The following is a 15,975-nucleotide window of genomic DNA, read 5'->3' on the forward strand; positions in this document are numbered from 1 at the left end:
GCTGGAATGGCCTTGGGTCAGCCATGGCTCTGGCAGAGGTTGTTCTTGAAAGGGCAGCTTCTGAGAGAGCTCTCTCAGCCCCACCCACCTCACAGGGTGTCTGTTATAGGTTGGTGGGGGGAAGATAAAGGAGGTTGTGAGCTGCTCTGAGATTCGGAGTGAAGGGCGGGATAGAAATCCAATATCTTATTGACACGAACTCAAATTTAGCATATAAATTGTGTCGCTCATATGTTGCTGTGGTCGAACTTTCTGCCAAGTGAGGTTGAAGTGTAAGTTGAGCACACTTAGCATGTCTTCTGTCATAACCACACATTTGGCATAGTTAAAAGTGCCTCTAAGAAGGGGAGGATCCCCCCTCCCCATGCATAGCTAAGAACACAAGAGAAGCCATGTCGGATCAGACCAATGGCTCATCCAGTCCATCACTCTGTGTCACACAGTGGCCAAAAAACCAGGCACCATCAGGAGGCCCATCAGTGGGGCCAGGACACTAGAAGCCTTCCCATTGGTGCCCCCACCCCAAAGCACCAAGAATACAGAGCATCACTGCCCCAAACAGAGAGTTTTATCAATACCCTGTGGCTAATAGACCTCTGCTCCATATGTTTATCCAATCCCCTCTTGAAGCTTTAAATTATTGGCCAATTATTGAAGCTGTAGTTATTGGCTAAGGTAGCGTTCTAATTACAGCAATGATAATAGGTACACAGGTCATAGATTTTTCAGATTAATGCTAAGATCAAGGGTTTGTACACTTGTACACAAGAACAAGAACCTTGGGTTTGTAGGGTTGAGAGACCACAAAGGCAGCTGCCCTGTGTGTTAGTACTTCTTCTCTTAGCCTGCAGCAGAGGTAGGAAAGGAACGAGGTAGGAGAAACGCCCCATTGGCATGGCGAGCGGTTGGAAGGTCCTTGGGATTGGGACTGAAGGGAAGCCGAGAGAAAGGGGAGCGGAGCTTCTGGAAAGGAGAGTGTTCACTTATTGAATGTGTGGGCTCCGGCTTCCTCTGGCGACACATTGAGAGGTTGATGGAGGCTTCTATAAGATGGGCCTCCTGTGTGTTGGCCCCCTGCATTGCACCGGAGTCATGGAGAAGCTTGCGTCTCCTCTAGCTCCTGCCCCATTTTCTTCCTAGAGTAAGTTGACAGAAGCCTAAATGTTGCTTGGCACTGCCCTACGTGCATCGTGTGGTTGATGGCTTTGTTTGTTTCTCCTCCCCGTAGGTCAAAAAGCGTGGCAAGAAGCGGCTCCCTTCTCTGCCAAAAGCTGCCCCTCCGCTCAAGAAACCTCCTGAGCTGCAAGAATTTAAGCCGCCTCCGGATGAGAATCCTCCAAAGCTAGAGCTGCAGATGCCGATAGAGACGCCCGCCAGTATTCCAGCCCAGCAGCCGGAGCCTCTGGCTCCCACGGATCCGTTAACCCCCAAACCTCGCAAACGACGGCGTCGGAAACATCCTCCCGCCATCCTCGCCGAGGGCAAAGCGGGAGATGCGATGATGCTAGAAACCCCACTCGAGGAAACCATCGCGTGAGTCCTTTTGTCACCCTCTTCCTCCTCCTTGTTGCAATACCTAGCTTCCCTTCCTTGGTACCCTTGAATGCGAAGGCAGGAAGAGCCTTCCGCTGCTGGCAGTCTTTCACTCCTTCAGAGTAGAACTTCATTAATGCATTGTCTGTCCCACTGGCATTCTGCCAGAGCTTAAAATACGCAAAATGCTGATGTGCCATGCCTGAAAAAAGTATTGGAGAAGCGCAAAGATCGCTGGAGGGCTAAACCGCTGTCCTGTTCCCCGTAAGCTTCAAGAACCTGGTTGCTTTCCCCTACGTTCCCTCTTCAGGAGTATTCAGCGGCACATCTGAAAGGGTGTTAGCTGCTGCCGATCCACTCTGCACGGCTCTCTGCGGTTGAAAATAAAGCGAGTTGCACTGCGAATGGTTGAAATGTTATTCTTGGGCGTATGTGTGTCTATTTTAATGCTCGCTTAAATTGATTACGCAAAACCTTGACAGAAAGTGCCCCTACGCTGAGGAAGGTTGTCTTAGATGATGTTGGTATTATGACTTTGTTGGCACTGTGGATTGCAGTGTTTGGTCGGGAATGAAAAGGGTGAGCTCGAAACCTCATTCTCCACCCTCTCATATTCCATGTAATCTTTCCTTTCCTCAGTGTTTTCATTTATCCCACTGCATTCTGTACAACAAAAAGAATAAAAATAGGCTGGGATGAGTTGAGGGAGAACTCACCATTACCAGCCTTCTGCTATTGAGGTATACTGCTTGAGATCTTGAAGAGCCACTGACATGTGGAACCTTCCAACGTTTTGCGGCTCACCCCACAAGAGGTAGCATACTTTGGTGGTGGTGCTCGTATGTCTAAAGGCTGAACAACAGCGAGGACCCCTTGATCTGTAATCTGATCAGGGCTTTTTTTGTAGCAGGAACTCCTTTGCATATTAGGCCACACCCGTGATGTAGTCAATCCTCCAAGAGCTTACAGGGCTCTTAGTGCAGGGCCTATTGTAAGCTCCAGGAGGATTGGCTATATCAGGGTTGTGTGGCCTAATAAGCAAAGGAGTTTCTGAAACAAGAAATGCCCTGGGAAATCAATTGTTTCTTGCCTTGAAAACTCACGGCGTTGCCATAAGTTGACTGCCCCTTGATGGCACACTTTATACAAACTGCATACTTAAGAAACCTGTATCTTTAAGGAATATTTAAAAGCTATCACAACCAGAACACAGAAAAATCCTAAATCTAACAATAACAATGCAAGGTGTTTCCCAGGCAATTAAAAATATGGAAAAGGATGAAGCCCCAGACTTGGATGGCATAACAGCAGCGTATTGTAAATATTTTGAAGAAGTTTTAATGATACCATAATCACACCATTTAATGATTTCAGTTATGAATGAAATAAAACAAGGAAGGGCAATACCTCCAACATGGCAGGAGGCATATATAACGCTAATATACGAAGAGGGCAGTGATTCAGCATTACCATAGCCATAGTTCTCTACTGAAAGTAGATTATAAGCTTTTCACTATAATAGTGGCAGAAAGATTAAGAAAATGCAATTTAGTTACACACTGATCAAAACAGGCTTTGAACCAAAGAGGTACATGAAAAATCATAAATGATTTATAATTGATGTAACTGAATTTGTAAATAAGAAAAAAAAGTGATTTTTTTTTAATTTCTGGATGCGGAGAAAGCATTTAATAAGTTAACATGGCATTTTTTAAATTGAATGAACTCCGGAATATGGGCTGTGACCCGGAATTCCAGAACTGGATGCAAGCTGTATACTCGAGACAACACCCAAAGATTTTAATAAATGGAAAATGAACTGAAGCAATTTTGATCAAAAAAGGAACACGCCACTCATTCTCTCCGTTATTATTTATCCTAGCGATAGAGATTTTTTGACTACAAAGATTAGACAAGATACAAGGATTAAAGGAATAAAAAGTGGATGATATAGAATTTAAATGAAAAACTATTCAGATGATGTGATTCAAACAGTCTTGGATCCACTGAACTTAGCAGTGTGTAATGGAACATACTGAAGAATTTGGATCTCTTTCTGGATATAAAATTAATAGGAAGAAGACAAAATGATAAAACTTTTAATGCAACAAGAAGATGATATTATAAAGAGTCTAGAATGCACTCTAGCCACAGAGCCTATCTAGTATCTATGGATAAATGTGACTGGACAAAATTGTAATCTTTTAAAAAAACAACTGTCAGAAGATTTGGAAGTTAATATAAACAGAATTATCCAGATGGAAAAAATTAAAAAATTTCATGGCTGTGTAGAATTTCAGCAATCAAAATGAATTCATTACCAAATATATACACATAAAAAGGGAAAAAAATTACTGGCAATGACAAACAAATTTCTTTGGCATGGCAAGAAACCACAAATAAGTTTTAAAATATTACAAGATGAGAAAAAGAGAGGAGGGTTAGTAGTTCCAAATATAAAATACTACCATGCAGCAGGTCTGGTCTGGATCACAAATTGGATGGAAAAATCAAAAATAAAGAATGGTAAAACTTGAATCAGCAGAACTAGATGAGAGTTTACACAATTATCTGTGGTGTAAAAAAAAAAAATCAACTAAAACAATTATGGTCTAGGAAAAACACCATATAATTAGAGATGTGCTTTTGAGAATATCTTTACGTGTAGGCGAGTTTGGCAAACGTGGAAGTTCAACAGCAGGGCGAGGAAACCAGGGATATGGGCTGTCTCTCCACGTCCCTTATCAGGTTAGCAGATTTTCCACAAACAAATCCACATAAACAGGAATTTTAGATGTGTCCCACTCTGAGAATGGCAGCTGCTTGCTATCAGGGAGTGTGATTGTCAAGGGGAAATGACACCATGCTGTTAAAAGGGGTAGGGGAGAGTGCTCCCTCAGAAAGGACTTCTGCACTTGGTGAACGGGTGTTCTTTCGCTCCGAGGAACTATTCCTGACCAAGGAGGGCGGGGGGCGGCTTTTGGTAGTTGGTGATCCAATCATTAGGCATGTACATAAATAAACGGCAAGCGCTGATTAAATTAATTAAAGTATTAAAATCAGGGTGGATAAAAATAAATGATTTTTAATTTAAATCGGATTTTTAAAATAAAATGCTTTTTGAGGAAAATATATTATCATCCAAAAGTTATTCCATCATGAAATAAGGATTAGTTTTTAATTCTGAAGCATAAGGCTAAACATCCATGCAGTGTTTAAATTTTTTGGTAATAAATTCTATTAATCCATTCACAATGTCGTGCTCTGTAAGGTTTCTGTAAGATTACAGGGCAGTTTCTGTCTACAAGATATTATCACAGAACACAGATGCTTGGTTTTGCAGTTCTCAAAACTGTAATTTGTATCTGCAGAGATCACATGCCTCTTCTACACAGCAAAAATGTTATAAAATGAACAGAGTTGAGAAAAAGACCTTAATCTCATTGTTCTACAAATCTATGTACACAGAATCAACCCCTTAAATGCTAAGTTTCAAAAAGTTCAATGAATAGAAAAAGATTGCTTGGAGTGGAACAGATCTGCACAAGAAGAAACTTAAGTGTGAGGAGGGAGGGGCAAGCAGTAAAAATGAAAGTGAAACTTTTTGAGCAGAATACTCCACAAGACTTTGGCTCTTTTGTGTGTATAACCCGAGGTTTATCACATTATTCTTTCCCTGGAGGAGAAAACCTATAATGGCAGCAGGCCGTAAAAGAGAGTCTTTATGTAGAAAACTATGATTTAAATCAAGTCTTATTGACTAGTGATTTAAATCAAATCCACCCTGATTAAAATTAAATGTATTTTATTTATTTAATCAGATTTATATCCCGCCCTCCCCATATGGGCTCAGGGCGGCTAACAACAAATAAAAGCACCATAAAATATTTTAAAAAGCCATACAATAAAATAATTTCCATACATTTTAGAATCATTAAAAGTCCAAGATGCACACTGATGTTCTGGTTTTCTGATGTTTCTGGTTTCAATTATGTTAGTTCAGGGAGATGGTTGGTGCTGTGGAATATGAGGCGGTGCTAGTTGTTCTCGGCCCCAGACAGATGTCGGCTGCTGAAGCAAGAGCCAGGTTGAGTCACGCAGCCTCAGTGCTCAATGCCTCCCCTTCCTGCAGCCTTGTCCAGAAGCGCAGAACGGACCCAGCCCAACCCTTGCCATCCATGCCTCTCCAGATGTGAAAGGGCCAGCACTTTCCCCCTGCTAGATGCATTCCTAACTGCACGGTGACTTGCCTCCCCGGTGCGAAGGTAGTGGACATTATGTGTAGGGTTGCCAAGTCCAATTCAAGAAATATCTGGGGACTTTGGGGGTGGAGCCAGGAGACTTTGGGGGTGGAGCCAGGAGACATTAAGGGTGGAGCCAAGATCAAGGCTGTGACAAGCATAATTGAACTCCAAAGGGAGTTCTGGCCCTCACATTTAAAGGGACGGCACACCTTTTCAATGCCTTCCTTCCATAGGAAATAATGAAGGATACGGGCACCTTCTTTTGGGGCTCATAGAATTGGGCCCCCTGGTCCAGTCTTTTTGAAACTTTGGGGGTATTTTGGGGAGAGACACTAGATGCTATACTGAAAATTTGGTGCCTCTACCCCAAAAAACAGCCCCCCCAGAGCCCCAGATACCCGCAGATCAATTCTCCATGATTTTCTATGGGAATAAATCTCCATAGGGAATAATAGAGTTCCCAGCAGACATTTCCCTCCCCTCCCCCCGCTTTCTGACGACCCTGAAGCGGGGGGAGGGTCCCCAAACTGGGGGATCCCCTGCCCCCACCTGGGGATTGGCAACCCTAATTATGTGTAGGTGGGATAAGCTGGTAGACAGTGTGCTGGGGAGGAGCCAGCCGTTATGATACGTGTTGGCACCAACAATGTGAGGAAATGTAGCTGTGTCTTCCTGGAGGAGAAATTTAGGCTGCTAGAGAGCCAGTTTGGTGTAGTAGTTAAGTACGCGGACTCTTATCTGGGAGAACCAGATTTGATTCCACATTCCTCCACTTGCAGCTGCTGGAATGGCCTTGGGTCAGCTATAGCTCTCGTAGGAGTGGTCCTTGAAAGGGCAGCTGCTGTAAGAGCTCTCTCAGCCCTACCCACCTCATAGGGTGTCTGTTGTGTGTGTGTGGGAGGGAAGGTAAAGGAGATAGTGATCGCTCTGAGATTCAGGGTATAGGGTGGGATATAAATCCAATATCATTTTCTTAATATCTTCTTATAGGCAGGAGACCCAAGGTCAGGACCTACAAGGTAGCCTTCTCAGAAGTGCTGCCTGATCCAAGTGCAGGATCCAAGCTAGACAGGCACAAATTAGGAGTCTCAGTGTATGTAGGGAAGAAGGGTTTAAGTTTGTTAAGCACTGGGATGCTTTTGGAGCAAGCTAGGACCTATACAAAAGAGACAGCTTCCCGCTGTCCTGAGAAGGAGTCGGGGTGCTGACGCTTGGAATCAGAAAGCTGTCAGGACAGTTTTTAAAACTAAATCTTGGGGGAAAGCCAATAGGAGATGAAATGTCTCTGACTCGGAATGGCTCATCTCAAAGAGATGAAGGGGTAGGTGTTACCATTCTACAGGAAAATGGATTAGGGCTGGCTACTTAGAGGGTGACAAACAATATTGACTGCCTGGCAAGGTCTAGAGACCTGGGAAATTATAGATAATTGTATACAAATGCTAGAAGTATCTGAGTGTCGTAATGCCCTATATAAATCTATGGTGCACTCTCAGAAGGAATACCATGTACAATTCTGGCCACCGCACCTCAAAAAAGATACAGCGTTGTGAAAAGGGCAACTAAAGTGATTAAGGGGATGGAACGCTTTCCCTATAAAGAAAGGCTGAAGAGGTTGGGGCTCTTTAGCTTGGAGAAGCGAAGGCTGAGGGGTGACATGACTACAAAATAATGCATGAGATAGAGAAGGTAGAGAATGAAGCACTTCTCCCTTTTTCACAATCCAAGAATCTATGGGCACTCAATGAAATTAATGAGCAGTAGGTTTACAACAGATAAAGCGAAGTACTTTTTCACCCAAAGAGTTGATAACAGCTGGAATTCATTGCCACAGGAAGTGATGGTGGCTACAAGCATAAACAGCTTCAAGAGGGGACTGGATAGCCATTGATGGACCTCTGCTCCATATGTTTATTAGCCACACAGTATAAATGGAACAATATGTCTGGGGCAGTGATGCTGTGCGTTCTTGGTGCTTGGGGGCAACAATGGGAGGGCTTCTGGAGTTCTGGCTCCACTAATGGACCTCTTGACAGCACCTGGACTTTTGCCACTGTGTGACGCAGTGTTGGACTGGATGGGCCATTGGCCTGATCCAGCATGGCTTCTCTTGTGTTTTTATGAGTCCTTCAAATTCTCTCTTTATGTCTCCAGTAGAAGTTTATCATGATAATAATACGAGAAGCAAAAGTGACTTCTTGACATATGGCAACATGATAAATGCCTTAGGCAAACTTAAGTCATGGCAAGATATTAAAGAGGAAGGAATTTGTATTCATTGATTCCTATATTATACCAATCAGTTTCAAGATTAAAGAAGATTATTAAGATGGAAGGTGGAGTGCTAAGAGAGATGATTGAATTGGAACAACTGGTTATAAAACAGAAAGATCATCTATTATGTTGGATGTATAAGTTACTACTTCAGCTAGAAACAGAAAAAGAACAAGTGAAAAAAAGTATGATAAATTGGATGCAGAATTTTAGAGAGCAGATACCTCTGCCTCAATGGGAACAGTTATGAGAAAAGGAGACTTAAGTTATGAGAAAATGAACTTGTTCACAGCCAGTCAGGCACTAAGAGGAAATTGGTATAAAATGTTTTCCAGAAGTTCATCAAGAAAATAGACAAAAATTAAAAAGGAAAATGCTGGAAATGTCAAGACATAGAACTTTTTTACTGTATGCAGTAGACTTTTAAAAAAGCAAGAAAATACATGGGAAAATGCAGAATATATTAACATATACATTTCCTATGGAAGCTTAAGAATATGTTATTAGGAATATTGGCCAACAAGTTTACCAAAAGCTTTGGAAGAGATATTTAAATATATGGTGACAGTGGCTAGAATTGTTTACGCAGCAAAATAGAAATTAGAGGTCTGTCCAAGCTTAAAGAATGGGAAAGCAAACTGACTGACTATGCAGTAATGGTGAAATGAACAATTTATTTGAGAATCAGATCCATCTTGGAAATTTGAGGAGAGATGGAGCGTTTATTTTGCAAGCAGGAGCCAAGCTTAGAATGAGACAGAGTTTAAAAATGTTCTATAAATGTATTGCAAGGGATACGAATATAATGCAGAAAAAGATGGAGAACAAGTTTTGAATCTAAATGACACAGGGAAGTGGATTTTGAACAAAATATTTCTTAGTTTTTATTTTTTATTGTAAGACATAATAGATTTTCCTTCAAACTTTGGTATATTGTAGTTAGGATGTAGTGTGTAGTGCTGATGAAACACGTAAAACAGAATATGTATTAATGATGAAACTTTTGTAGAAAATGTTTGAGATGGAGTATCAATTATGCAAGCAGGAGATAAACTTAGAATGAGAAACAGTTCAAAAATGGTCTGTAAATGTATTTGTAAGGCTTATAAATGTAGATTAATGTAGAAAAAACGAGAACAAGTTTTGAATATCAGTTCTTGCAAATTTTGGTATATTAATAGCAAGTACATAGTATCGATGAAATATGCAATGTAGAATATGTACTAATGATGCAATTACTGTAGAAAATGTCTTGAAAACTCTAATGAAGGGGATGCTGGGGGAGAAGTAATTCTTTACCTGTATAAACACAATTGTTTCATAATCCCCATGTAACCCCCCTTTTTCCCCTTCTGTACCCTTTTTGTTTCTAAAATAAAAAAAAAAGTTACAATAAAAAGAAATCCGTCTCTTGCCTTGAAAACCCCACGAAGGGTCACCAAATGCCAGCTGTGACCAGCGTTCCCTCTAAGCTGAATTAGTGTGAGCTAGCTCACAGATTTTTAAGCCTCCAGCTCACACTTTTTTGTCTTCGCTCAGGAAGGACGATCCCAGAGCACACTGATTTGTGCAGTAGCTCCCAACTTTAATGCCAGTAGTTCACCAAGTAGAATTTTCGCTCACAAGGCTCTGCAGCTTAGACGGGACATTGGTTGCGACTCGGCAGCCATTTCCGGCAGCACCAAGCAAAATACAACTTAAGTAAGGGGGTGGGGGTGGGAAATGATACATGAAAGTGCTTCCTGGTCTGATCCTAGATTCACTGGGTAGGCTGCTGTCCCGAGAGCCAGGACCGCCAAAAGACTCGCACCTCTGGCCCCATCTGGGCTTTAATACCTGCAACAGGAAGAGAAGCAGAAGTTCAGGTCAGCTCAGGTTCCCCAGATTTCCCCTCCCTTGCTGGGCACCTGAACATCACACAAGTGTTTTGTTAGCCATCCCATTTGTCAGGCACTCTTCCTTTTTTTGCAGATAGCCACGCACTGGCTCCTCACCCACTCGCAGTCCGCCGTGGAGGCTTTTCACCTGGGCCGCTCTGCATTACAGCCGAGCTTCCTTCCGGCACGGCCAACCTCACAGGGCTAAAGGTGCCCTGCCGGCGAGCGATGGAGTGGCCTCTGTTTTTAACCCTTAACATCTTTCCTCCTTCCAGGTGCTGTGCCAGCTGTCAAGGCCAGTTCCCAGGAGTGATGCTTCCATCCCAGAGGCGCTGCCGTTGGCTCTGCCCCGACTGCAGAGGTTGGTGCCCGGGGCGGCGGGGAGTCGGGCACAGGGGGGTGGTGTTTTCCAGCTTCGTAAGCCGTCTTGGCCTCCCTCGAAGAAGGGGTAGGAGACAGCTCCGCTTTGTAAAGTGAAAGATCGTAGAGCAAGATGGCGGGACTTTTTGTTGTCATGAGATCCGGGCCCTGTCTTCGGTTACAAATGCCGGAATTCCATTAGCGATGGCTATTGGCCGTCTCAGCGCTGCAGTGGTTATAGAACCAGGTGGGCAGCTGTGTCAGTCTGAAGCAGTAGAACAGACTTTGAGTCCAGGGGCACCATTAAGACCGATGAAAGTTTTATTCAGGGTATGAATTTTTGTGTGCGTGCATGCTTCTTCAGATACATAGAAACGTCTTAACGTTTCATAGGTAGGTAGGTAGATGGTAGGTAGATAGATGGTAGGTGGATGGATGGATGGATGGATGGAGGGTAGGTAGATAGGTAGGCAGGCAGATGGCTCTACATAGATGAGCAGCAAATTAGCATACAATTTAGTGAAGATGTTTTGACATATGCAAAGGCTAGATAGCAATAAGAAGCTAAGGTTATAGGTCACAACATGTTTTAATTACAAGGAAAAACCAGTGGAGCAGTAACTATGTCAAAGTCGGAGACTAATGTGTGAAGCTATCTTTCTTAATTGCTAAAACTAATTGCGACTCTTCTGTTATGCACCATTCATCAACTCTCATGCATGCAGTTAGCTGACAGCAACCTTTCCTTTGAGGTGGGGTGCAAAGGAAGTACCGGAAGGAATTCATATGTAAAGGAGCCCCGTGTTGTAGAGTGGCAAAGCTGCAGTATTGCAATCCAAACTGCTCATGACCTGAGTTTGATCCCGGTAGAAGCTGGGTTCAGGTAGCCGGCTCAAGGTTGACTCAGCCTTCCATCCTTCCGAGGTCGGTCAAATGAGTACCCAGCTTGCTGGGGGTGGGGGGTGGGGAGTGTAGATGACTGGGAAAGGCAATGGCAAACCACCCCGTAAAAATTCTGCTGTGAAAACGTGATGTGTCATCACCCCCGAGCTGGAAATGACTGGTGCTTGCACTTTTACTTTTACCTTTATACATATGTAACGACTGAATGAATTTATCATAAGTAATGAGATAAGAAACCAATATCCCTGTTCGGTCTTGGGGGGGGGCAGGTGTTATCAAGAAGGGCTAAACATCCTTTGTATTTCAATGTATTTCTTTTTTGGAATAGTGTACTGGAATAGTGAATGTAATGCAATGAATATTGGAATATGTTCCTCTGACTGGAGAGCCAGTTTGGGGTAGTGATCGAGTGTGCAGATTCTTATCTGGGAGAACCGGGTTTGATTCCCCACTCCTCTACTTGCAGCTGCTGGAATGGCCTTGGGTCAGCTGTAGCTCTCACAAGAGTTGTCCTTGAAAGGGCAGCTTCTGGAAGAGCTCTCTCAGCCCCACCTACCTCACAGGGTGTCCGTTGGGAGCTGGCGGGGAGATAAAGGAGATCGTAAGCCGCTCTGAGACTCTGATTCAGAGAGAAGGGCAGGGTATGGGCTTCTTCATCTTCTGCATAGCACAGCACCCCACCTCAAAGGAAAGGATGCTGTCAGCTAACTCAATGCACAAGAGGAGATGAATGGTGTGAATGAACAGCAGAGTCTCAATTACTCTTTTAACAGTTAAGAAAGATACCTTTACACATTAGTGTCCCACTTTATTATAATCTATAACTTTAGCTCGTTATTGTTATTTAGTCTTTGCATATATCAAAACATCTCTGTTGAACTGCATGCTGATTTCCCATTCACCTTTGTAGAGGCATCTTGCCTCTCTCTCTCTCTCTATATATATATGAGAAACGTTAGCTTCCATTTCTATTTATCTGCAGAAGCTTGTCCGCACACAAAAGCTCATACCTTGAATAAACTTTTGTTGGTCTTAATGGTGCCACTGGACTCAAAATCAGTAGTTACATTCACTGCACATTACGTGCCTCCTGTGTCTCAGACAGTAGAGAGTGGGGCAAGACGCTGGGTGCGGCAGGGCTTTTTTTGTAGCAAGAACTTCTTTGCATATTAGGCCACGCCCCGCTGATGTAGCCAATCCTCCAAGAGCTTACAGGGCTCTTAATATAGGGCCTACTGTAAGCTCCAGGAGGATTGGCTACATCAGGGGTGTGTGGCCCAATATGCAAAGGAGTTCTTGCTACAAAAAAAGCCCTGGGGTGTGGTGACAATGGAGTCGATTGCTACACGCTTTTGCTCTCTTAGCCTTGGATTCTTCCCTGCATAACCTCAGTTCAGTTTATTTTTACACTCATTGACCAGAACATGCAAGTCATTTAGAATAACCTTAAAAGTACCTTATAAAAAGTCCTACAAAGAGTCTACATATTAAGATTTGATGACTTGAGGGTTATAACAGTAAAAAAGAATATAAAAGATTATTATTTAACCCTTTAAACCTTTTAAAAAGTCATTTTAAAATTTGTTAAAAGATTTACAGTTTGGCCTATTTGTCTCGCTTTTTGTGTTCTTTATAAACCTGGGAACAGAACCTAGCCTCCTGTCTTGTTGTCGGGTGGTTCCTATCTCCTCCAATTGCATAAGACAAGTCTCTCATTAGGGCTAGTCTTGTTCTCTCTCAAATCTTAATTTTCTCCCCACCCCCTCTCCCAACCCCATTCAGCTCAGAGAAGAGACTTCAACCGGGAGCAGAGATATTACAAGGTGAGATATGGGGGCTTATCCATAATCATTCGTGGGAAGGGCGGGATATAAATCCCAAATAAATAAATAAATAAATAAAATCCATAATCTTGTCCCATAAGTTTTGGTCTCGAATAACGGCACCCTGATAAATTCTCGGTCAGAAAAAGTACCAGTGGGTCTGATCCGGTTTCAGCATGCTGTCAGCAGAATGAAATTTTCCTGCCTCCCATTGCCATCCAGGGCTTTTTTTGTAGCAGGAGCTCCTTTGCATATTAAGCCACACACCCCTGATGTAGCCAATCCTCCAAGAGCTTACAGGGCTCTTCTTCCAGGGCCTACTGTAAGCTCCACGAGGATTGACTACATTAGGGGCGTGTGGCCTAATATGCAAAGGAGCTCCTGCTACAAAAAAAAAAGCCTTGCTGCCACCCCATTGTTTTCCATGAAATGGGGCTCCCGGGCGGGGCAGAGGATCCCAAGGAATGACACGAGAGGAGGAAATCGGTGGAGATGGCCAATTTAGCCTGGGTTTCACCCTTGATGTGCAAGAATGGGATTTCTTTAATGATATACACACACAAACACACCAGTGTATCTCTCATTGAGCTGGCACGCAGGGATTTGAAAGGTACGGATGCATCAGCTTACCAGAGGAGTTGATTGAAACCCACACATCATTGTTGGTACTTTGAAGATAGATCCAAGTGGGCAGCCGTGTTGGTCTATTGAATGTTGGTGCTATTGAATATCTACTTTGTTCTTATTGCTTCTTTGAAATCCTTCTTTGTGTGCATGCACCAAAGGTGTTGAAGAGGACGGTTAGTTAGCTGAAGCAGTGTTGACTTTTAATGGCCACTGTCCTCTGCAGTCCAATTGCATGATATTAACCCCTCCCACAAGCTGGAAACAGCCACTCTGTGATTTATTTTTTAATAAATCATACTTGTAATCAAAATGCCTGAGAAATACGCAGCAGGTTGGTGGTGGGGCAGTGGGACCGAGGTGGGGTCTCTGGGATTTGTATCGGGGTGGAAAGTCTGTGGCCTAGAGACTGGTCCGGAAGCACCTGATGCTGCAGCAGAAAGCAGAGTAAATGCGGATACAACCTGGGCTACCGGGAGCTGCATGTAAAAGCTGAATACTGCGATGACGATGTTTCAGGGAGGGGCCACAACAGTCCGACAGAGGGTGTGTTTTACATGGCAGCAGAGCTTTTTTTGTAGCAGGAACTCCTTTGCATATTAGGCCACACCCCCTGACGTAGCCAATCCTCCAAAAGCTTACAGGACTCTTCGTACAGGGCCTTCCGTAAGCTCCAGGAGGATTGACTTCATCAGGGGTGTGTGGTTTAATATGCAAAGGAGTTCCTGCTACTAAAAAAGCCCCACGTGGCAGGCATCCCTGCATTAGCCCCAGGGACCCTTAAATTAAAGAACCTTCAGCTACCAGGCCAAATCTTTTCTTGGGGTCTGAAACTCCAGAGCGCTGCTGCTAGCCACTGGCCCTGCCGGACCAGTTTCCAACTCTGCAGAAGACACCTTTCGTACTCGGCTTCGGGGCAGTTAGGTTGCGGGATGGTCTGAGCAAAGCTGTCCTTTTCGCTCAGCGGAAGCAGCCCGGGCTGGTTGGGTTCTCGAGATGCGTGCCGGTTTTCGGAAGCGGCAGCGGGTTCACGAAGTCGCCTTCCCTGGATTCCCTGCTCACCCCAACCCCCCTCTGCCCTTGCAGCAAATTGGCTGTGGGGTGTGCCAAGCCTGCCAGATGTCTCAGGACTGCGGCATCTGCACAGTGTGTGTCGTGCGAGCCAAGAGCCCCGAGCTCCGCATTGGCATCAAATGCCTGCTGCGACGATGCCTGAAGATTGTCAAAAAGGTACCGGCTACTCCCCTGCTTTATCCCCTTCCTCGCATCTCTTTCCGGTTCTCCCGCTGTTCCTTATTCTCAGCCTGTACTCCCCCCTCCCACCCAGGTGTTGGAAGCTTGACACTCTCTCCCCTTTCCCCATTCATCCCCCCCCCCCCTTTGCAGGGTCTCGAATGTGGGATGTGCCAGGCCTGCAAAATAACCGAAGACTGCGGTACCTGTCAAATCTGCGTGCGGAGGCAGAAGCCGGGCATGAAGCGCCAGTGGAAATGTATGAAGCGCCGCTGTCTCAAGCGCAAGGTGTGTTCTTGACCTGGTTTTGTGCCTTGGGGAGAGTCCAGTGTGGTGGCAATGGGAAGGGAGGGGATAGTTGAAACCAGGGGTGGAATTCTAGCAGGAGCTCCTTTGCATATTAGGCCACACCTCCCTGATGTAACCAGTCCTCCAAGAGCTTACAAAAAAGAGCCTTGTAAGCTCTTGGAGGATTGGCTATATCAGGGGTGTGTGGCCTAATACGCAAAGTTGCTCCTGCTAGAATTCCACCCCTGGTTGAAGCCAGTACTCCCTCTAAGCTGTAGTCTTGTGAGCAAAAATTCTGCTTTGTGAGCTACTGGCGTTAAAGTGGTGAACGAGCGATTTGGCTTCTGCATAAATTAGTTTTTTCTGGGGCAATTTTTCCTGAGCTAAGAAAAAAATGCATGAGCCGAAGGCTTAAAAAACCATGAGCTAATTCACACTAACTCAGCTTAGAGGGATCCAGGTGGGCAGCTGTGTTGGTTTGAAGGAGCAGAACAAAGCAGGAGCCAAGTTGCATCTTTAAGACCCTCAAAGTTTTATTCAGAATGGAAGCGTTTGTGTGCTAGAAGCACACTTCATCAGACAGTAGGATGGAATGGCAAGCCGTCCTAAATATAAAGAAAGTGGGCAGTGAATTAGTATGCAAAATCATGGAAATGTTCTTTAGCAGATTAAAAGAATCACAAGTTGGGGATCTCATGATAACTAGTTTGTTCTTGAATAAACAATTTTATTAGTAACATATGGTAGTAGAACTATAACTACAACTTATAAAAAGCTTAATATATATTAAGAAAAAGACCATCATTCTACCCCACA

General features: G+C 44.0%; 1 protein-coding gene across 1 annotated transcript in view; it reads left to right on the plus strand.

Moving 5' to 3' along the window:
- The window catches only part of MBD1 (methyl-CpG binding domain protein 1), a 107,196-nt gene that overhangs the window by 51,521 nt on the left and 39,700 nt on the right, over positions 1-15,975 (plus strand). The window contains exons 5-9 of the mRNA XM_060252233.1: positions 1,229-1,533; positions 10,204-10,289; positions 12,974-13,014; positions 14,725-14,868; positions 15,025-15,159. Coding sequence (XP_060108216.1) covers positions 1,229-1,533; positions 10,204-10,289; positions 12,974-13,014; positions 14,725-14,868; positions 15,025-15,159 — 711 coding nt within the window. The remainder of the gene's footprint in view (positions 1-1,228; positions 1,534-10,203; positions 10,290-12,973; positions 13,015-14,724; positions 14,869-15,024; positions 15,160-15,975) is intronic.

This window comes from Heteronotia binoei, chromosome 13, assembly GCF_032191835.1.
Source record: "Heteronotia binoei isolate CCM8104 ecotype False Entrance Well chromosome 13, APGP_CSIRO_Hbin_v1, whole genome shotgun sequence".
NCBI classification, from domain to species: Eukaryota; Metazoa; Chordata; class Lepidosauria; order Squamata; family Gekkonidae; genus Heteronotia; species Heteronotia binoei.